The 24459-nt window shown below is 36.7% G+C and overlaps 1 protein-coding gene across 1 annotated transcript; it reads right to left on the reverse strand.

Moving 5' to 3' along the window:
- Positions 1-3718: 3718 nt before the first annotated feature.
- LOC131333700 (inositol-tetrakisphosphate 1-kinase 1) lies at positions 3719-5331 on the reverse strand. Its single transcript, XM_058368370.1, has one exon. The coding sequence runs from the start codon at positions 5119-5121 to the stop codon at positions 4153-4155; it is 969 nt and encodes a 322-aa protein (XP_058224353.1). The 5' UTR covers positions 5122-5331; the 3' UTR covers positions 3719-4152.
- Positions 5332-24459: the final 19128 nt, after the last annotated feature.

Genomic DNA, 24459 nt, shown 5'->3' on the forward strand with positions numbered 1-24459 from the left:
TGTATATAACGTACCTATAGAACTTTTTTATCTCAAAACTGACGACCAAACACGAAGGCTTCAAGATAAATCAGATTTACCAGGTCATTTTGAAAGGTAGTCTATGTATAAAGTTATAAACTATATGTGGCATGCAGCCAAGTTACGCTGCATTTGTATGAATGAAGTAGTTGGAAGCAAAAAAGTGATGAAAATCAGCTATAGAACCCACATACTGAGTTCAATTGCAAAGAAAAACAGCCAACTGCAATAGGTTATTTGCATATCCCGAGCATATGGAAACATGTTCCAGAAATATCTTTCCTTCTTAAGCGAGAAAGCGAATAAACCTAATGAACTCCCATTCTCCAACAGGGGTATAACAGTGTCCAAGCTTCCTCAGCACATCAATGTTACTATGTAAAAGATCCTATGCGGCTATGCCTACCCAAATTTCTCCAGGCAAGCATTATGGAAAAGCCTACTTTAATTTCTGTCTCCACGCTCCTGCTAACTTGCTTAGCAAGGTTCAAAGGTGAACTAAGCAGAAAATTTAGGCATCTGTAAGCCAAAGAAACACCCATAGAAGTGCAAATATCCACCTGCAGTATCGCCTCAAAAAACTAATTCACAGGGATCTGCAATGTATAGAAGTGCAAACAAATATGGGGAATTAAATGGAATATATAACCTACTTTCTGTTTTTTACGGAGAAAACTTACACTAATTTACCTTCCAAAGCATGAAACGGAACTAGAAAGGTTGGATTAATATTTTTTCCTAATCTACCAACAAAAGCAGTATAGAGACGAACAATATTACATGAGTAAGGATGCACATATAAAAATAGAATACGTTCACTTGTGTTTGAGTTAACACACCCTAGACAATTAAAGGAGACTAGGCGAAAAGGATCAAACATTTCTATAAAGAGAGACATATTCGCATCCTTCTTACTTTCTCTGCCCTTCCAGCATTGTCCTCCCTTAGATCTGTATTCACTATGCTGACAGGGCACAACAGATGCAAGGAAAATGTACCATAAGCAAGCCTCCCTTAAACTAACACAAAACTAAATCATAAAAGCTCATTAAAAGAAAATAATAAAAATGAGAATAATTCAAAATATACTAAAGAACTAAAATATCAACAGAAATGAAATTACACAGACAAATTGAAGAAATATGGCATGTGAGACTGGAAGGCACTATTTCAATGACTTAAAGTCGTAGATCTTCCCACGTGAGGGGTTCTATCAGAATGTTCAACTCCAAGATTCAACTATGTTTCTCGCAGCCTTCCTCATCTAGCAGTCAGCTTCAGAAGTGAACAAGCCGTAAACTGAGTTGCCCCTTTATATATAAAAATGGGACAAGTGAACATCGTGCAATAGGTTGGGAGACTTCAGGCCTTGAACCACAGTTAGTGTCATCATAAGAATGATGACAACAATATCAGAGAACAAGTTCGGATTTATGCCCTGCTAGATCAACTATGGAAGCAATCTGCTTGTTAGGTAGATTTGTCAAAAAGTACAGAGTGAACGAGAAGAACCTTCACATAGTTTTCAAACTTAGAAAAAGTATTTGTGAAGGTGCTAAAACACGTTATATGGTGGGTCTTGGAGAAAAAGAATGTGACCAAAGAATACATTAATGTGGTTCAGGACGTATATGGATGTGCTGCCATTACTATTAGATCCCTAGTGAGGAAACAAGTGAATTCCCAATCGTAGTAGAATTACACCAAGGATCTGCTTTGAGCCTTTACCTCTTCGCGTTAGTTAGGAATAATTGACTAAACATATTCTGCATGATATATCACAGTGTAAGTTGGTCGTGGATAATATTGTCTTAATAGATGAAACTGCAAGAGGTGTTAGCGCTAAATTAGGAACTTGGAAACAAGCATTAGAGTCAAAAGGATTTAGGATCAGTAGATCTAAAACAGAATACTTGGAATGTAGGTTTAGCAATAGTCAAAGTGATAGCGTTGACAGAGTGACCCTCCAAAATCAGCAATTACCAAGAAGCAATTACCAAGAAGAAACGTTTTAATTATCTAGGCCCAATGTTAGTATGGAAAGACTGTGGATGATTCGATGGATCAAGTGGCAGAGTGCTTCGGAATGTTGTGCGACCACATGATACCTGTAAAGTTGGAGGAAAATTATACCACACATTCATATGCCAACCTTGTTATACCACACAGGCTACGAAGAAACATGTGAGTTAAAATGAATATAGCCGAAATGATAATGTCAAGATGAATGTGTGGTAAGACTTCGCGAAATTGACACAAACACAATCACGGAATGGTAGAGGCACAATGTTCTAAAAATCGCTAGGTGCTAATCGGGCGGAAAAGGGGAGGTGGTATTTTGAATATCATGGAGTAATATGGTCAAAGTAGATGGTAACACTAACGGAGGAGTGGACCAAAAATGATTTTAGAGGTGATAGTTCGCAGGGATTAGATTTTTTGAATATCACTAAACACAATGCTCTCGACAGAGCTCAATAAATTGAAACTGATTTTTTTCCCAAACCAAAAACCATTTCCTATCCACATATTTAAAACAAAATTTGAGTATCGAGAGCAATAGGGAAGCATTTCAATGGCGAATTTACGATAAGTAAACTAAGAAGAAAAAATTGCCTATGCTTTTTGAAACCTAGAAGCATTTGACACGTCTAAAAAAATGCATAGACGCAAAGGGCTTTCGGGGTAAAAAAAAGGTTAGGACAAGGTCCAATCCTATCCAGACATCCACCCCTAATTAGTGATTAAAGCAACATGTACCTGATAACCTGGAAGGAAACTTACCCTTCAAAACTGGTCATGGACACATTGGCATGGCCACATAGGCCATCGGTCTAGCCAACTTAATCCGGTGACCAATCTCCCACTACCAGAAAGCCCAAAAAGAGCTTCATTCTCCGGTTTCAAAACCTCTACGGCAACCTCAAGCATGAAATGTTTCGGAATGGGCACCACTATCCCAGCCAGGATGCAAACACGTAAGTTATTCCCCGACAAAAAAGTTTTCAAGAAAGGAATAAATCAGCTCCTAAAGTTTTGATGAGCAAACTAACAAAGAAAATTTGTCCACGCTTGAGAAAAACAACTGCTAGACATTTGTCAGATGCAACCACCAAGGGAAAATGAATTGAATGGGGCAAGCAAGAATCTCTACTCATTTAGGGTAATTAAAGGAAGATATGATGATGCAAAAAAAAAAGGGAAATGATTTTGCCACACCATTTTTTAATAATGCCACACCCTGCAAGTGTATTTTTTCACCAAAAAATACACTTGCAGGGTGTGGCATTATCAAAAAAGGGTGTGGCAAAATCACTATCCAAAAAAAAAGGCAACATGCTTCAAAACCATAAAGTCAAACAAATCATAATATTACGCATGCTAAAACTGAATGCATGGCATCACGTCACTGTAAACCCGACAGAAATAAACCGATATCGGTAATTCAAATCTGGCCTTCGCATCCAGAAGTGGGACAATGCAGAAAAGGAAAATTAGCAGGATATGGTCAGATATTTACTTCCAAAAGATGGGCCACTTAGTTAACATTGCCAATCAAATCAATTATGAAGCTATAAGCTGATATTTCCCTGGCCATAATGAAGCTACTAGCTAGAAAAACAATCTCGCATCTAAACTCTAGGCAAAAGGACCAAGATTAGTAAGACAGAGAAATGCCAAGGAGAACAAAAAGAAATCGACAAAATACCAAAATTCATTGATTAAAGTTGCCAGACATTTGAACAGTTCCTAAGCCATGAATTACATATACCAAAAACTTGTGAGTATTCGAGAAGTACCCATCTCCCAGTCAAGTACTTGTCTCTCCCAAACCCACAATGGAAATATACATGATCAACAAGGAACACCATGTAAACGGAAGCAAAGAGCCTACTTATTGACCACTAATAGTAACTTCTATTCTAAAAGAAATGTTGGTCTTCACACTTGAGCGGCTTCTCTTGACCCAAACTTTTGGGCAATGAACCAACAAACTAAACCATGGTCCCAACTCTATTGCCTATTCGGTAGCATCATACTTGAATGGGTTACTCTGTTTCTTCCCTACTAAGGAAACCCACAATTCCATTCACGCCCATTATTGCCAACCACCGAAATTGCTTCTTTTTATCAATCTTTCTCTTTCTTCCCCAACATATCGCAGAAAAAGTCCGTCAAAACAGTCTCGTACGACGGCATTTTTGCGTACCCGGGGAAGTAGTTTATGTCAATTACCAAGTACCTATTCCCAACCCTAATATCCCTAATAACATCGAAGTTAAAAAGATGCAGTTTGGTCGCCTTTCGCAACCCGAGAGCAATATCAGTGATAAGACGCGACGGAGGCATCTCCGCCTCCTCCAACAAATTCGACGTGCAATACTTAACCTCGTCGCTCTTGTCATGTGAAGGCAGATTCGAGATCTGCGAAAAACACAAAGAGCTCTCAAGGCTCATGACCTTCTCCTCCGACACGTCCGGCAGGGAATTCCTCTTCACGCACTTGACGTAGTCCCCGACGACGTACACCTTGAATATCACGCCGCCGTGGTTCACGAATTCCTGCAGCACGATCGAGGGCTTCAGCTTGCTCAAACCCTCTCGGTTGTACACCAGCGACATCTTGTGCGACTTCGCGCTCCCATCGGCAACCAAGGGTTTCGCAATGACGGGAAATTTCAAACCCTCGGTCCACAAATCCGGATTCATCAGAGTCTCCTCGTTATGTATAACTACCTGCTTCGGGATCCCGAAGGACTCCGTCCTGGCGGTCTCTAAATTCAACTCCAGCTCCCCCACCACGTCGAGCATCGAGATCCGGTTGTGCAGCCGCTCGATGTCGTCCGGCGAGTCAATGACCCGCGTGGCGGGGTTCCCCGCCGCGTAGTCCTTGAGCTGGTTCTTCCAGTCCTCGCCGCACATCTTGTGCAGGACGCAGTCGAACGGGCCCTGATCGGCTAGGGGCCTGTCGACGTCGATCGGGATGAGATCGATGCCGCGCTGGCTTGCGAGGTCCACCAGGGAAGGCTGGATGAAGCTATATTTCTTCTTCGGTGCGAGCGCGTAGCCGATTCTGAATCTGCTTATGGGTTCCGCCATTGCCTTCCGCTCCAAAATGCATAACCCTCTGGAATTCGAAACGGTGATGGTGGTAAAATTGGGCGAATTCTTGGGGCTTTATTTCTGTTGTTATCGGCAATGAATAGAATCGAATTCGCTTGAAAGGATAATATTGAAAACTACGGAAAAAGATATTCGATACAGGAATACAATACAATATCATCAAGTAGACAAGAGAGAGACACAAAGATTATGGCGGAAGGATATATATAGGCGGGAGTGGTGATAGGGTTAGGGTTTGATGTGGGACCAGATCCTGCCCAGTTTTTATTGGGGTCCAGTTCGGTTGTGGGCTCTTTTCCGGATTTGAAATAATGATCGAAATTGTTCATTTCGTCAAGTTCTTTAAATCTGTCGTATATATGAAAATCTTGCTTGATCGAATATTGATAGATACGTTTAAAAAAACAGATTTGTACAAGAAAAATGAAATGGCAAAAAAAATTGGAAATTAATTACAAAGTGCAAAATTCTATGATCATTGTACATACCTGTTTTGTTCGAGATTCTATCATTATCCAATCATGCTAATTTTTTACATGAATAAAATATTTAACAAGATCTACGAAAGGAACAATTTCCATCATTATTTCATGCCCTCAAAATTGGACCAAATTGAACCATACAAAAACTGGACAGGACCTGTCCCGGGTTTGGGGAATCCACGTGCCACGAGTGTGTGAAATTTCTGGGGGATTCGCGCCGCACAAAGGTACGCATATCGGTGAAGGGTTGGATTTTTGTGGCTCGAGGAATGGACGGTGGGGATGTATTATAATGGCGCATGGTGTGGTGAGGCCATTTTTCTTCCTCTTTCGAATAGAATAATCAAAAGCATTTTGGGGGGACCTTTTTAGCTATTGATGATATGCCTAATTCCTTTGTGATTGGTGACCAAGAAAATTGTAAAAAAACGTGCGAAAAATAGATTATTTTTTGTTTTGTGCTCTGATTTTATGAGAAGAGACTGACTACGAGTACAGAGGCGAATCTAGATGTGGTCATATGGGGTCACGGCTCCCACGTTGTTTCGGATGAGTTTTTAAAAAAAAAAATTATATTAGTATTAGTAATTTTGTTTGTTAATAATACCTAAATATTATATTTTATATTAAGTGTTACAAATATTGGCACGTCCGCACTTTAAAAACATATAGTATTCGTTTTGGATCCCAAAATTCAATTTTTCTTCCCGCACCACGGTTTCTCATAAGTTTTTCCTTCAATTATTTATCTCATTCTTCTTTCGATCTCTCTCCACTTACTATTCAAAAAACCTCCCTCAAATTCTAAACCGAACAAACTATTAGATTTCCGAACCTTGAAATTTCAAAATCTTATTTATAGTTCGGCTCCCGCGTTTATGAAATCCTAGTTCCCTCCCTGTATGAGTACCAACCAAAGTTTGTACATATGTCGAATGTTGTCATGTGGGGTCTATTATGGGTCATATGTAAATGATTTGATCCGTTGATAAATTTTAAAATATTTTTTAAGTGGCCTCATAAAAAATCAGCTTAATTGAATATGTGTAAGTATATGATCCAATCTATTAATTTTTCATTTAGCCTAACATAATTTGAGTGTGTCACATAGCACATAGAAAACACGTAAGTACATTAATACGGCATAGTTTAACATCGTATGATTAACTTATGTACTTAATAAAGCATGACTAGCATAATTAAACACCTAGAATATTACGTCATCAACCTTATCAAAGCTACAAAGTGCACACAAAAAATATGTTGCAGATTCGCAACAATACCCTATTTTTACAGCTCTTCCATGACGACTATCCGCCTAGTAACCGTGCTATTAGCACCGACCAAACTCCTACCGACGACGGGCATACGGGACTCACTTTGGGTTCCACACAGATGATTCGAGCCGTTTAATAATTTTTTTAAAATATAATCGAGTTGGCCAGTGAAAAATCAGCCTCATCCGACATGTGTAGATACTCAATCCAATCTTTCATTTTTTCATTCGGATTACTAGATCTTGTAATCTGAGTCCGAATGAAAAAATAAAAAATTGGATCGAGCACTTACATATATCAGATTAAGCTGATTTATCATGGATCCACTCAATTTCTTTTTAAATTATTGAACGGCTCGAATCATCCATGGGGAACCCGGAGTGGGCCCCCATCATTACCCCATCGGTAGGGGTTTGGTCAATGCAATTGCAAGTAGCTTTTTCGTTAGGCATGGTGAAGTAAAAGAAGAAGAGAGAAACTTATTCACGGTTCAGCGAACAAGTTGTTTACAGCAGCAACCAATTGCAATAGTTTAAAAGTATTCTGGCCGGTCCGGATTTTAAACTCTTCCCCGGAAAAGTTTTATTAAAATTCAGACCGTCCAGAACACATTTGAACGGTCACAATTGGCTCTATAAACAACTATTCACGGCTCCGCGGTTAAAAAGATTTTTCTCTCAAAAAAAAATGAAGAGAAACTAGCACGCGCGTCACGGATTCACAGCAACAACCAAATACCACTTTCCTTTTCAGTGGTCGCATCAGTTAAACCATTAAACCAATATCTGAGTCTTGTTCCCTAGAAGAACAATAAACATGTAACACACTTCTGTTTAGTCCCTCGTGATCATGAAAGAGTGCATGCATCTAGCTAGTTTCTTTTTTGAATTTTGCAACCGCTCCTTATCACATGCATGCATCTGCGACGTAAACTAAAAAACCAACCTATAAATCCACAAACACAGTACATGCATGCATGCATGCACAAGAAGTTCTGTGAGAATTAAGCACATTTTACTTTTACATACCCAAATATCACAAATATGGAAAAACCCAAGTGATGCATATGATTGAGAGACCAATAAGTGCTCCGAACCCAAAGTTAGACACGAATTTTGGTTCATATGCATTTGATCTGCAACTATTAGCGCTCGAGTCCAAACCTAAAAACTACTTGATATATACAGTGGGATTAGAAAAAGGGCTACTCAAAAAATTTGGTGAACCGTGAAACCGGTCCGGACCGAATTGATCCGTACCTTTTGGATTTTGTCCGTGGATTAATGGTTCGGACACGGATTGAAAAATTAGAAAACCGTGACTCGCGGTTTGGTCCACGGATTTTCATTACGAAACCGTGGATTAACCTAACCGAACCGAACCGTGAGATATTTATTTTATATAAATAATATATATGTGTGTGTGTATTTATATAATAAATTGTTAGTAATGTTAACATTTTTTTCCACCAATTTTAATATTTTATCTTAATAATGGGATATAGCGTAGATGTACATAAAATATAGGGAGTAAATCGTAGTTTTTTCATATAAATTACGGGTAACCCTAGTTGAGTTTCAGTAGTTCGTTTCTTTTCCGGTTCTTTTATGCATGTTATGTAATGTACTACAATGATACAATCCTACTAGTGTTTTAGATTCTTTTGAATTTGATTTTTGAAGTAAGCCTTGGGTAGTTTATGTAACAAGTACTTTTTAGAAGTGTTAAACTTAATTCTGAATGTAACCTTCTTCTTTTTTATTATGTGATATATGCTTGAACTTTATTTTTGTTAAAATTCGTGGACAAAACCGTAACCGATCCGCGAGTCACGGATCGGATTGGAACCGGACCGTAGGACTTTTGGTCCGGACACGGATTTCATTTTATAAAAACCGTGACTAGCGGTTTGGTCCTCGGATTCCTAAAAATCCAAACCGAACCGGACCGCGAGCAGCCGTAAAATAATTCATACAAAGTGACTCAATATATGTCCATAGCATCATGAGGCGATCTTATTGGGCCAAGCCCAATGTCCGTTACAAGAGGATGTCTGATTGCGTGACCAGATGTGTACGTTAAGGTGTGTCAAACAGAATCCAGAGCATTGGGCTACTTGTTAGCCTAAATTGAGGAATGACATCTCGATGCCATGTGGATGCCTAAATGGAACTGCTCGTCCACGTGTCATCCGGTTGACATGGTATTTAATTGGCCGATGTCAATGACATCATAGAAGGATTTATACGTATTGAGAGACAATAGGAATGGAGTACGAGAAACTCTGGATGGGCACGAGGTAATTTGTAGAGTGAAGCCGATGATGAGGTGTTTAGTGGCAAGTCATCACACATCCTGTATAATGATGCGATATAACTTAAAAAAGGTACGCCAGCTGTTATACTTCCTCTGAGTTTTATCCTGACTTAAGTATCGGAATGTACCGTTCGATCGACAATATCATTGTCATTCTATACACTAAGCTCATTATAGAGGGAAGAAAGTGAACATTATTCTTCCCCGCCACAGCACCACACATAAGTTTTCCAAATACTAAGATAGAAAAATAATTAGAAGGAACCAAAAAAAGCGAGAGGCATAAATATAGACACTAAAAAGTAAGAGCAAAGTACATAAGCCTAAAGAAAAAGAAAAAAACTATTGCAGCTTTACGGAAGTTCTAAACACGCTTTAAAAAGGTTAGTATTTTGGGGGGGGAAATTATTCAGCACTTCAAAAATTTTGAAATTTCAGATTTTAAACTATCAAGCTGCCAAAAAATTGCCTTACCAAATGAGCAATTGTAGAGGTCATATATACGTGATAGTATAATTTTCTTAACAACTTTTGCTGCTGTATTTTCTTATCAATTTAACAACATAAAAAAGAAAGTTCTAATTATAACTTTATTTGGTTAAGGAAAGTTCCAACTTCCAACAACTTGATGTATTCATTTGAACACATGCATGACATTCCTAAAACTCCAATGGCCCAACTGTCGCTTTTATAGGGTTTGTTGCTTATACTCCGTTTTTTGGGTGCAAAGCCCATGAATAATGAACGATATAGCTTAATTCTCTTCACACTACGTCAATTTTAATGTGAAGAAAATATGTCTATCACCTTCCCAATTGATCAAGAAGGATATACTGTAAATGAATGCAAATGCTAACTAATGCTTCTGAGAACAAGTTAAGATGGATTATATGCACAAATTAAGGTGTAATAAATATGGAAGGTGCAATACATACGGAATATGCAGAAACGAACAAGAAAATATTGATCAATAAGTATTTCATGTCATGACTGATTTCTATGGAGTATATGTCCAATGTCAATGTCATATTGCTCCGATCTATATAGACTAGAGAATTAGCTTTATTAATTTGGAGTTAGTTTTTCCACTTCATCTTCCCTTCTCTACTTTGTCTTCACGTTTCTTTTCCAATTGCAATGTATGAATTGGTTTCAGATGGTTGAGAATTCAATTCGGCTAAAATATATACTTTGGCTGATGTGTTACCCGCCCACCAAAGACCTTCAGAAATGAACGCATAACTTTGGCTAACGTGTTGACCAAATTACTTAATTAGCCCCCCAAAAATGTGTTAATATGTGTACAGAGAACCGAGCATAGACCCCGAGTACAGATGACTTTGAGACCCGAGATGGGTCGGTCTCATAAAGATGATTGGAACCGTTTATATTGTTCAAAATATTTTGTTTAGGATCCTCGCAAAAAATGATCTTAATCAAATATCGGTTAAGACCCTCATGAAACATTCAATTTTGTTTCAGAATTCAGGTAAATTCAGACCTCATGCCTTTATCGATATCCGATTAAGCTGATTTTTACAAGAGACTTTAAATAAGATATTTCACACAAAATGGACACCTAATCATCTTTGTAGTATCCGAGACGGTTCTCAAAGCCATTTGTGACTCTTATTTCTGTACCCCATAGCCCGTAGCTTTCATCACAATTCTATATTCCACTCTACTCGTTATTTTGTTCTTATTAATTGTCTTCTTTATTTTTACATCAATCATTTACGGACAATGAATTGCTCCAACATGGTAAGATTCCATTCGGATTAGATCAAAACACGGAGGGATATTCCTTGTAATTATACGGAGACGGAGGGATATTCCTTGTATTTATACGGAGGGATATTCCTTGAAAGGTTTACCCAAACTGACCAACTCACGGCCGCACTATCGCCACCAGTATATCTAGAAACAATTCCTTCATTTGGTTTACAATTCATTTGGTTTACAAAATTACCACGGACACAAATAGATGTGCACAAATCTCGACACAAATAGAAAACCAACGTGTATGGACTATCGAGCGAGTTTTCAGATATATCTACATATGTGACTATGCACATCCATTTGTATCGGGTCGTAGCATTGTTCTTTCGTTTATTATGGGGGTATTTGGGAACCAATTTTTTGCATTTTTGCATTCCCATTTTTGGATTTTGGATGTTTGGTTCTCCCATTTTCAAACGGGAGACTTAAATATTCATCCTCAGACCTCATCCCACGTAAGAATTCATTCCGGTCATTTTGAACAGTTATGTTTCCATCCTTTCATATGGTGAATTACCTATCTTACCCTTTTAATAATATATTCATATATGTTTTATTAAATTGACATCCTAAATTAGTGGGATTCAACCATTTTTTAATTTAGTAGGATTCAACCATTTCTTAATTTAGTGGGATTCAATCTCAATAATTACGGGAGATAATTATGAAAGATGATTTCAAAGCTTAAAAGATTAGTAATAACCAAATTTCACCGATTTTCATTCAAAAATCATATTTATTTTTTCATTTATACCACGTAACATCATGAAACCTTTTGGAATATGGTGGATTGACCATATTTTTATTTTTTGCAAAATTATCATAAAAATTATTTCAGAACATATATAATATTCGTACTGATTATGTTTTTCATGGTTAATTTGTCATGAAAATAATAGACCAAAATCATGATTTCTCGATGGAACTTGAAAACCCATAACATTCCGAGAAAATAGCCCTTTTTGGAAACACGGTGGATTCACCATATTTTTATTATTTGCAAAATAATCTTAAGAAATATTTCAGAACATACACCACGAAAAAATATGAATAGACAATGTTTTATTTATGAAAACTCAACAATATGAAAAATACATTTATGTTTTAAACAAAAAACACCATGAAACGAAAAAGGTACAAAACTAAATGGAGCTAACCAGCAAGAACACGAGGAGATGGAGGAGGCATCATGGACGCATGCGGATCAGACGGAAAAGTCAGGGTCGCGGAGGCGGCGAACAGCGGAGGGGAGCTTCGAGGAGGTAGTAGGCGGCGATGAGTTTGTCTTGGGTTAGAATCACCGGTGGCGGGCTTGCGGCGGAGGAATCACCAGCGACAACGGAGGAGAAGACGATGATGAGCATCCAATATTGCAGATATTTGGTGTGGCTAGTCCCATTTTATGTTGTTTAACTTGCGTTTATTTAGCTTTTATAACGATATTGCACGTAAGGTGTATTTTTAGTGTTTTCAGGTAAAACGTGCAAATAATGCGCATTTCAATACCATGCATGGCCCAAGTGTTTTCAAGTACCCGAAGACCCTGTCGGCCACTTAAAATCTGTCTAAGTATGGAAAAAAATGACTTTCAAAAAAAGTATCGATTCTCGAGATTAAAAATGACGGTAATTGATCCTTGAATTTTTCTAAGAGTAACTACAAAATTACAAGGTTTTATTTGAAGAGCAAGGTCATGTTTGGAGCCATTTTCTCTTGCGGAAAATGTGAAGTTTTCTATTTTACACTAAAAGTGGGGGGTTGACATTTTGATTTAATTGGAATCTTGAAATTCTGGTAATGCCATTGTTTCCAAATGGAAGGTACTTTCTTATTTTCATTAAATAAATTAAAGTAAAGAAAAGGTAAAATAAAGGTTTAAAATGTAGTCTTTACTTAAGTTTAGAGAATGAAAATAAGGTGTTGTAGAACTGTGGAAGCTGCTGGGAGCTGTCTGTTGAGGCTGGCCTGAAAAACTAGAGATGACCTCCCCATATCGATATATTCTTATTCTGTATCGATACGCATTAGTTTAGTGGAGTTCTAGTGATTGCTGTATCGATACAGATTAAGGCCGTATCGATACGGGAGCGTTACGGGGAAAATGATCATTTCAGTTTACCTGTGTGGTATCGATACTTTCCATAATTAGTATCGATACCACAAGCCTTCAGCCAGATATTTGTTGCTTTTTGAACCTCTACTTATGGAATAGTTACTACTTATAGTATGTTTTTAGGATATTTGTTGGGAGAGAAGTTGAGTTGTATAAATGCTATTCTCTCTCTCACTTATAAAAAGTAAGTAGTTAGTTTTAGGTAGTCTTTTTCTCTTCAAAAACTCCATTGTTATGCTTTCAAGCTTTTGTCTTTAATTCCTCAACAACTCAAGTAAGTTTAGTTCGTACGTTAATTTTCCGTTTGTTAATGTTGTAGCTACTAGTTGGATCTTTGTATAAATCAAGTTTATTTCTGTTTTTATCGATTAATCATGTTTTCATTTCCTAGCATAATTTTTAGTATTTTCAATATGTGTGAGTAGTTTCTTGGCTAAATCTTGGGTTACTCTTTCCCAATGGCTTAGGTGGTTATTTAGTTCTCGAACCCTCGGGCTTAAAATCATTGTTTTCTGAATTTCATTAACCTAGCTATTTTGGTCTAAGCGAGGGGTGTTAACTCCTTAGTATGTTGTTTAGTCAAGCGGTCTTGGCAAGCGACATTTTGAGGGCTCGTGGCCTCCTACGTGTTAGATACATTAGCAAAAATCGGTTGGTTTAGTTTCGATTAATCACATCTTTCGATAAACGTAGTCTTTTAAAGCTAAATCTTCCGGGCATGAGCACGCGGTCGTGTCTCTCGCTTGAGTTATAATTGAGAACCGGTAACGACCTTTGACAAGGGATAGATGATCCCTAGACTTGCCTTTTTTAGTTCATAAAGCATTTTTCTAGTCTTTTGCCTTAGTTTTCCACCGTTAAAGGCAAAACCAAGTTGGCCGTCTTAAACGCCAAAATCCACCATATAAAACCTACAATCCGATTAAGCTATTTTCGATTCTCTGTGGGTACGATCCTAGACTTTTCAGTTATTATGCTACCGACGATCTAGCCCTACGCTTGGAATTTTCTCAACCTTATATTTGAAGGCGAGGTTGCGGAGTTAAGCATTTTTGGCACCGTTGCCAGGGAATCTTAATATAGCTTATTTGGAGGTTTGACAAACCACTGTAAGTACTCCATTTATTTTTTTTGTTTGTGTAATATGAACTCGACTTAGCGGATACCTCTAACCAAGCCACCAATTCGACTTGAGGTGTAACGAAGCTAGATTGAGCATCAATTGCCTTTTCTTTTATTGTCTATATAACGTGGTAGTGGCATAACCCTACGGAACTGTCTTGAGAAAGAGGTGGCGGCATAGCCCCTCTACCCTATTTACTTTATGTCTTATCTATCTAATAGAATGGCGGTGGCAAATTGGGAAACACCCCACAAGACTTTGCGGGAGTACTTTTGTCCCAATCACATTTTCACACCCCCTTGCATAGCTACCCATGACACCAATATTTTTAAAAGTCGTATGACCATTACCAATTGGTTTGATCTCAAGAACCAAATTCAAACTTTTGTCAAAAGAGTGAATGAGTCATTTTATGCATGTTGAGAAAGATATAAGGATTTGCTCATTGCGGTCCCGAATCATGGCTATAATAATTTTCAAATTGCTAACTATTTTTATGATAGACTTTCTCAAAAGAGTCAACGGTTCTTAGATATGATATGTGACGGCAAACTTTTTTGAAAAAGAACCCGCTCAAGCCTTAGATTTCTTTGATCATTTGGCCGCAATTTTACAATCTAGGGTTTTTGTTAAACATTGTCAAGAGTCCAACTCAAATGCCATGGAAGAGGATATTGAGCCACATATCTTTGTTGAAGATGTTAGTTTAGATTCTGATAGCTTCTCAGAGTTTGAATGGAGTAGTGGGCCGAATGTTGAGCCTGATGTCCAATGTTCTCCCTCTATGTATCCCCCTCTGTGTGACGATCCGGGGGAGAAATTTCTTATTGTTGAAGAACCGAATGTGGAGGTAGACTTTTTGTATACTCTGTTAAATGAGCAGGATGGGAAGAATGTGAATAAACCTGAGAGTTTGTCTCCTTCTTTTGAGGAGATACTATCCATAGAAATTTTGAACCATCCAATACTCTCAGCTCTCGATGATGCCACCCTTCGTACTGAGTCTCCACTTTCGCATGAGTTTTTAAAAGTCGAATTGATTGATTTTGTAGGTGTTGATAAATTTGATTTGGTTTATCGTCTTTATATTGTGGATTTTGTCAACTCGTTGAAAATCAATCTAGTTTGGAATGCACACTTAGTTGAATTTAAGTTTTTAAAACGAATTCGACAATTGCGGTACTCAAAGTATCTATTTTTGTGGCATGGTCAGATTCAATTTTTGAAGCAGAGTATGGAGTGGAGTGTTGTGTTCATTTTATTAGCTCTTATTGTCATAATAAATATTCAAAGCCCACATATGGCTGAACACTCTTTCTTTTTCTCTCTTTCTTTCTTTCTCTATCTTTTTTTTTCTTTTCCAAATTTTGACGGTCTAGTATAGCCACCCGTGTCTTACCTCTCCGGTGAGACATGGGAAGAAAAGTATAACTCGTAAGATTGCGTAAAAATCGGGTGATGTCTTTGATTTTTCTTTGTATATATGTTTGTTGGTGCCCTAATAACACGAGCAGGGCGGTTCTAATGTCATTTGTCTCTTAGTAGGTAGTTCGAACTTAAGTCTTTTGCAGGGTGTACATGCTACCATACCAGCCTTGGTGGATCGGGTCTAACGCCGAAGTGAATGAGGCATTCAGGATCCCTAAGCATGGGTGCGATTACATGTCACGGTTGTTAGTCCAATAAAGCTTTGGCCACGACCCTGTGTGACTTGCTGTGGTTCCGTTGGAAGAGCCGAAGGAGTCGACCTTGAAAGTCGTTCGAATGACGAAAGGAACCGGTGACAAGAAAACCTCCAACTTGGTCGAGGTATAAGGGGGTTGACATTCCTCCTGAAGGTACAATCTTTTGTTCTTTCCTCTCAATACTGTTGTTCTTCATGCTATGAAGGCAGAGCATCGTTTAAGTTGGGGGGAGGGATATATATGTTATATTTATGTTTTTAAGACTTGTCACTTTTTGTTTTTGTTAAAATTTTTAAAAAAATTCACTTTTGCTTGCAATACTCTCTTGTTCATAAGTTAGATACTTTAATTATGCTCAATTGTGTCAATATGGCAAGAGTCATGTATCTCGTTAAATTTGGTTGTGTGTTTTAATCCATGTCATATGCATATACATGAACATTGATGAACAAGTTGAGCCTAAAAGTTAAGTCAAACGTTGTGCATCCCTAGAGTAGAGATTCATTTCTTAAGCATCCCATACTTTTTGTTCTCATATTCCACATTTGCGTAAATAATATCTTTTTGTTCATACTTGAATAGTGTATATATCTCTTGTGCATCTTGTTGGAGTAGTTAGCGTACTTAGAAAATGATTCAAGGCATTTCTGTTTGATTAAACCACATAAAAGTCTCATCGTCCTTATTTTGAACCATAGTCCGAGTCTCTTCCATTATTCAAACCTAGGTAATCGGATGTTCGGAGGGATGTGTGTCTATAGTTTTCAAATTTTCAAGGAGGTTTGGGGATGGTGTGAATGTGATAGAAGTGGTTGGAATGTAAAAATGCGAAAAAAATGGTGCGTGATTCCCTATCTCTCCCCTCCCACTACAAAAGCTAAAACACCAAAATTTTTTCTATCTCTCCAAAGCTTCAAATTTGGCTCAAATCTCTCTCACTACAAATCTCAATTCATATGACCCTATTCCTCAAAGAAAAATCAAAGAAATGCTATGAAAGAGCAAAAACGAATTCGAAAGAGGGTTGAATACTATGATGAGAGGATTGGTGTGACTTCCGGGCTAGCTTACATTCCGGATGAGAAAGAGTCCGATGGAAAGGGGGAGCTCGATGCTTAATACCATAAGAAGCCGGATGAGGATGATGACTATGTGTGTTGGAGTCGGTGGTAGTAATTTTTCTTTATTTATTTTTCGTAATTTTGTTTAGTGTTTGGCCAATATGTGGTCATGCCTTGGGTAGTTTAGAGTCGATAATGGCCAATGGTAGATGAACCAAGCAAGTATATGGCTATTATATTTTTGTAGTCCACTTTTCTTTGTATCCAAGGTCGTTATAAGCTAATAAAGTCCTCTGTTGATCTTTTGTACGCTAATTAACTCTGTTTGATGCATGATTGATATCTATTACTTTTTGAGTATGATTTGTCCCTTGACGTGCATAGTTGTGAATAATTAGCTTCCCTTTCGTTCTAAGTGCCCTTTTGATAGCATGTGTAGCTTTTTTTTCTCTGGCTATTGCATGTACTCGCTAGCGCTTGTCATGGGATGTATCTTGTATCTCACTATGTGAAAAGTCGAATACGAGTATATCTTTGTGAGTTTTGGAGTCGAAACTTATTGCGGTGCATACGTGCTTGACTACTTTAATATGGCATAGTTTGTTCGTCCTAGTTCATGGCATGTTTGTGTGTGGATTGCATATGATCGGATTTGAAGGGATGTTTTGGACTCTTGCCTAGTTGTAGTAGTAGAGCATAATCTTTGTATCTTAAATCTCGGAAAGATTGCATAGTTTAGTTAAATGCGTTTTGTTTTAGTTTGCTAGGGACTAGCAAAGTTCAAGTTGGGGGGTGTGATGAACACCCAATATTGTAGATATTTGGTGTGGCTAGTCCCGTTTTATGTTGTTTAACTTGCGTTTATTTAGCTTTTATAACGATATTGCACGTAAGGTGTATTTTTAGTGTTTTCAGGTAAAACGTGCAAATAATGCGCATTTCAATACCATGCATGGCCCAAGTGTTTCTAAGTATCCGAAGACCCTGTCGGCCTCTTAAAATCTGTCTAAGTATGAAAAAAAAATGACTTTCAAAAAAAGTATCGATTTTCGAGATTAAAAATGACGGTAATTGATCCTTGAATTTTTCTAAGAGTAACTACAAAATTACAAGGTTTTATTTAAAGAATAAGGTTATGTTTTTAGCCATTTTCTCCTGCAGAAAATGTGAAGTTTTCTATTTTACACTAAAAGTAGGGGGTTGACATTTTAATTTAATTGAAATCTCAAAATTTTGGTAATGCCATTGTTTTCAAATGGGAGGTACTTTTTTATTTTCATTAAATAAATTAAAGTAAAGAAAAGGTAAAAGAAAGGTTTAAAATGTAGTCTTTACTTAAGTTTAGAGAATAAAAATAAAGTGCCGTGGAGCTGTGGAAGCTGCTGGGAGCTGTCTGTTGAGGCTGACCTGAAGAACTGGAGATGACCTCCCCGTATCGATACAGCCTTATTCTGTATTGATACGCATTAGCTTAGTGGAGTTCCAGTGATTGCTGTATCGATACAGATTAAGGCCGTATCGATACGGGAGCGTTACGGGAAAAATGGCCATTTCAGTTTAGCTGTGTGGTATCGATACTTTCCATAATTAGTATCGATACCACGAGCCTTCGGCCATATATTTGTTGCTTTTTCGACCTTCTACTTATGGAATAGTTGCTACTTATAGTATATTTTTAGGATATTTGTTGGGAGAGAAGTTGAGTTGTATAAATACTCTTCTCTCTCTCTCACTTGTAAAAAGTAAGTAGTTAGTTTTAGGTTAGTCTTTTTCTCTTCAAAAACTCCATTGTTATGCTTTCAAGCTTTTGTCTTTAATTCCTCAACAACTCGAGTAAGTTTAGTTCATACACTAATTTTCCGTTTGTTAATGTTGTAGCTACTAGTTGGATCTTCGTATAAATCAAGTTTATTTCCGTTTCTATCGGTTAATCATGTTTTCGTTTCCTAGCATAATTTCTAGTATTTTCAATATGTGTGAGTAGTTTCTTGGCTAAGTCTTAGGTTACTCTTTCCCAATGACTTAGGTGGTTATTTGGTTCTCGAACTCTCGGGCTTAAAATCATTGTTTTCGGAATTTCATTAACCTAGCCATTTTGGTCTAAGCGAGGGGTGTTAACTCATTGGTATGTTGTTTAGTCAAGTGGTCTTGGCAAGCGACATTTTGAGGGCTCGTAGCCTCCTACGTGTTAGATACATTAGTAAAAATAGGTTGGTTTAGTTTCGATTAATCACATCTTTCGAAAAACGTAGTCTTTTAAAGCTAAATTTTCTGGGCGTGAGCACGCGGTCGTGTCTCTTGCTTGAGTTATAATTGAGAACCGGTAACGACCTTTGTCAAGGGATAGATGATCCCTAGACTTGCCTCTTTTAGTTCATAAAGCACTTTTCTAGTCTTTTGCCTTAGTTTTCTACCGTTAAAAGCAAAACCAAGTTGGCCGTCTTAAACGCCAAAATCCACCATATAAAATCTACAATCCAATTAAGCTATTTTCGATTCTCTGTGGGTACGATCCCAGACTTTCCGGTTATTATGCTACCGACGATCTAGCCATACACTTGGAGTTTTCTGAACCTTATATTTGAAGGCGAGGTTGTGGCAGTAAGCAGACGACAATGGATCAGAACTATTAGAGAAAAATGTGGTTTGTCAGACCCAATAAATAAAGCAATTGCCATATTTGATTCCAATTGCAATGTGAAGATACTGATATATATCTTTATCATTTGTGATCCTAACTTTTAGACATACAATAAGGGATTTGTTCCCATTTAAGTGAATCCGAAAATCAACGGCTGCCATGTTCGGGATTTGGTTTTTAGGAGGTGTTAAACATGGGAGGATTTGGATTTTGCATATTGTTTATTTTTCTTTGACTTAAATTCTATGTATAGTTTATCAAAATTAATTTCAAAATCTTTATATAAAACAAGTAAAGTTAGGTTAATTTGATATTCATGTTCTTCTTGATTGACTATATCCGCTAACTCAGATAAAGAAGCCATTGAAGAACTGGCTGAAGAACTACACTTAATTTTTCTAATATTTGGTGTTCACTCAAGCCGTCAATATTCCATTCATATAATTTATTAAAGGAAACAGAAAATTGATTGGTCAAATTATTTTCTTCGTATTGTAAATCCGGGGGGGGGGGGGGGGGGTTGGTCATATATATATATATATATATATGTAAGGGTAGTTTTGGGATTATCTTAAAATGAGGATGAAATCATAATTGTTCAAAAAGCGCAGGATGAATACTTATGTGGGATGAGTTTTGAGGATGGATAATTAAATACTCCATTTTCAAACCACATTTCCCAAAATCCATTCACCAATTTTAGTTAAAGAAGCATAATCCGAGAATGAGCTCAAGAGGAGCTTTTCACAGTTTTCCATTTTCCATTTCTACGTTAAATGACCAAAATACCCTTAACCATTCCTACACATGTTGTAACAAAATAATAAAGACAAAGGGCAATACGGTAAAAATCCAACCCATAATTCATTTTCAACATTCATCTACCAAACACTATTACAGTTTCAAAATATATTCTGCACATATCTCCTAAATACTTCTACCATACTCAAAATACATTCTGGTCATAATCCAAAAAGCCAAAAAGATGAAAATAAAAAGCCAAAAAGTAGGCTCCCAAACACCCCTTATATGCGAAATGAGAGAACAAGAAGGGAGTATGGTGTTTTGGATTAGACGGTTCAGATAGAACACAATGTTTATTTTTTGGGGGGTCTACTTTGATAATCGAAGATGTTCATTATTTAGAACACGGGGGCAAGATTAATCGTGACAAAAGATATGTAGATTGAATTTCAATCAACACATGATCGCAACACATTCATCTTGAGATAAATAGATTTCAATATAACTTATGTACCTATCTTTTGCCAAGATATACATATTGTAAGATCGTATTGATTGAAATCCGACTTCTGTGATTTTACGTGTTTAAATTGATGTTCTCGCAACTACTTATACAAAATAAACTATTTCAATCACTCACTCGATTTAGGCCTGAAACGAGCTCATAAAGTACCGTGATTGAATTGTCTCGTCCCAAAACCACAGAGGATCCTCCTCCATAAGAAAATGGTTCAACGGTTACACACCCGTCCTTATTGTTTTACTCCAATCCTTATGAAAGTATAAAGTCTACTCCACCGTTCTATTGCATCGCTCATTCCACCGCAACGCTCAATTTCATCGTACATCTCGATAATTAATTGTCCGAATTTTAAAAACTCTTTCAGAGATTAACTCTATTATTTCTTGAAACAATTCTTTTAAAATTCGAAACGTTCAAAATACTTTTGGAATGTGAGATTGAGAGAAGCAAAAGGAGAGGAAAAGAACACTTTTGCATAAAGCTTAAGGAAAAAAAAGATTGATTTTCACACTCTTCTTTTATTCAAATGCATTCTTTTTTTGTTTTGTAGTGATGTGAAATTACATAATTACCTTTTTAATATGAAGGAAAATATATATGAATGGTAATTTTGCAATTCTATATGAATGAAGATAAAATATGAAGTACACTTAAACAAAAGAGAAGTGTGAAAATTAATTAAAAAAACACACCATAATGGCAAATAATCGCAAAAGTAATGTAAAGCTTACTTTTGAAGAAGAATTTGGCTTGTCTGGTGCGGTCCAAGTGATCACAACCATTGAATGCTCTTTTTAATGGTTCAGAATTGTTTTCTATATTCTTACCGATAAGAATATACTTTTGCCGATAAAAATTTCAACAAATCTGAACCATTAATTATCACGAAAAATAGCTCAGATTGAACCGCACACACTTCTCTTCAGTTTTGCCTTAGGCCTTGTTCCAGAAACCTTCTTGAAAAATAAGCAACTTATTTCATATTTCCAAACTCAAAAACAATGTAAATGAAAAAAAAAATTTAATTTTTTTTGCATCGTATAAAAAATCTTATCGAAATCTTTCAAACAAGATCTATATTACATATTTTTAGATTTTAATAAGTCTATAATTTTTAAGCTTGAAATTATTTTCTTAAAAAATAAAGATTTTTTTTGATAACTGGAATGGGTTCGCAGAGAAGCCGGATTCTTTGAAGAACCCCCAACTACTTGAATGGCAATTTGGTAGTATAGGCAGATATTGCTCATATGTTTTTCGTGAGGCCCATCTCAAGTCCACAAAGATGACCCGAATCGCTCAGGTTTTCTAAAATAATTTTAAGGGCCGGGGTCTTATAAAAAAATTAGCACAATCATATACCTGTATATATTTTTTTCAAAATTCGTAGGTTCTTATAAAAAAATGCACATCTTTGACTAATCTTATGATTAACGGAACTCCAAAAATAAGCTAAGCTTTCTTTTTTCTTTTTTTTTTTTTATGAAAAAAGGAACTTCCATAAGACGTGAGAAAAATCCAGCGAACTGGATAATCAAAAGGAGAGGGAAAGAACACTTTAGCATAAATCTTAAGGGAAAAAAAATTTGATTTTCACACTCTTCTTTTATTCAAACGCATTTTTTTTTTGGTTTGTAGTAGTGTGAAATTACATAATTACCTTTTTAATGTGAAGAAAAAAATATATGAATGGTAATTTTGCAATTCTATATGAATGAAGATAAAAAATGACGTACACTTACACAAAAGAGAAGTGTGAAAATCAATTGAAAAAACACACCATAATGGCAAATAATAGCAAATGTAATGTAAAGCTTACTTTTGAAGAAGAATTTGGCTTGTCTGGTGCGGTCCAAGTGATCACAACCGTCAAATGCTATTTTTAATGGTTCAGAATTATTTTCTATATTCTTACCGGTAAGAATATACTTTTGCCGATAAAAATTTCAACAAATCTGAACCATTAATTATCACGAAAAACAGCTCCGATTGAACCGCACACACTTTTCTTCAGTTTTGCCTTAGGCGTCGTTCCAGAAACCTTTTTGAAACATAAGCAACTTATTTCATATTTTCAAACTCAAAAATAATGTAAATAAAAATTATTTTTTAATTTTTTTTGCATCGTATAAAAGATCTTATCGAAAATTTTCAAACAAGATCTATATTACATATTTTAAAATTTTAATAAGCCTATAATTTTTAAACTTGAAGTTATTTTCTTAAAAAATAAAAACTTTTTTTTATTTTTGGAATGGGTTCGCAGATAAGCCGGATTCTTTGAAGAACCCCCAACTACTTGAATGGCAATTTGGTTATTATCTAACAAACTAAAGTCAAAATTAAAGTTAAGTTTTGTTATTCCTTGCAAAATAGAGGTCACAATTGTAAAAGTACTTCACATCACTGTCATCTGCAGCATTTGCTTTTGAAAATCCTGGCAAAGTTGCAATGGATTTGCTTTTGAGACCCACGTAGCCACCGCATGCATGCACCCGTTAGCATTGAAAGGGAAAGGCCAAAACAGAAATGAGAAAACAAAGGCTGTTGATTTTGTCACTCTTTTTATTGTTAACGTCACTTTTTTGTAAATATATTTTTGGTGCAAAAATACACTTGCAGAGAAGTGGCGTTAACAAAAAAGGGAGTGACAAAATCATTTCTCAAAATAAAAGAGAATTAATTTTGTCACTCCTCTTTTTGTTAATGCCACTCTTCTTTTCTTACAAAATAAATCATCTAATAAGACACGAAGGAAAATGATATTAACAAAAAAAAGAATGACAAAATCACTTTCAAAACAAAATATAATCCGTCCTTGTGAGCTAATCATGAGGACAAAAGAAACAAACTGTGGGAAAAAATTTAAGTGCCAAGTGGGTATCAGGTACTCGGTTGGCACATTCGAGCCGTCCATTGTGTTTTTTGACGGTTCGAATTTGGAAAAATAAAAAGGAGAGAGAAAGTAATAGGGTGAGAGAGAAGAGACAGTTTCAATCCGAACTCTTAGACGGTCCAAATGTGCCAAGCAGATATCACGTGAGATATACCTACTCCACAGCACCGAGCTGTGGGCAATTTTTTCTCTCACCAAAAAGTTTTTGACAATATTCTCTGACGTGAAAGACAAGAGACCACAAGCCTTTGCGTGGCGAGGCGCATGTGCCTCTGTTGACGTACGTCATGCATTTGCCCGTCGTCTCTTTTCCCGCTGTCATTCGCATCTTCACGTGCCCCACCACCATCGATCGCATCGAAAATAGTAGTAACACGGGACGATTGAGGGTAAGTAAAAACAGAAACACCCTTGCACTTTTCGATATAGTAGATCCTGTTACATCTTGATGACAGGTAAATTGCTAATCCCCCTGATACACACACCCTCGGCCTCACCTCCCTTTTCCCATTATACCCCCGCCTCTCTCTCTCTCTCTCTCTCTCTCTCTCTCTCTCTCTCTTTTCTTTCTTTCTTTTTTTACCGTTTGTTTCTTCTTCTTTTTTTTTCTTTTCTTTTTAGTTTCGGTTTTTTTTTTTCGTTTTCTTTTCAATTTCGTTTTTTTTTCATTTTAT

The sequence above is a fragment of the Rhododendron vialii genome, chromosome 7a, assembly GCF_030253575.1.
Source record: "Rhododendron vialii isolate Sample 1 chromosome 7a, ASM3025357v1".
Classification (NCBI taxonomy): domain Eukaryota; kingdom Viridiplantae; phylum Streptophyta; class Magnoliopsida; order Ericales; family Ericaceae; genus Rhododendron; species Rhododendron vialii.

Bases quoted from the DNA above. Each gene is read 5' to 3' on its own strand.
- LOC131333700 (XM_058368370.1), bottom strand. From the start codon at position 5,121: ATGGCGGAACCCATAAGCAGATTCAGAATCGGCTACGCGCTCGCACCG.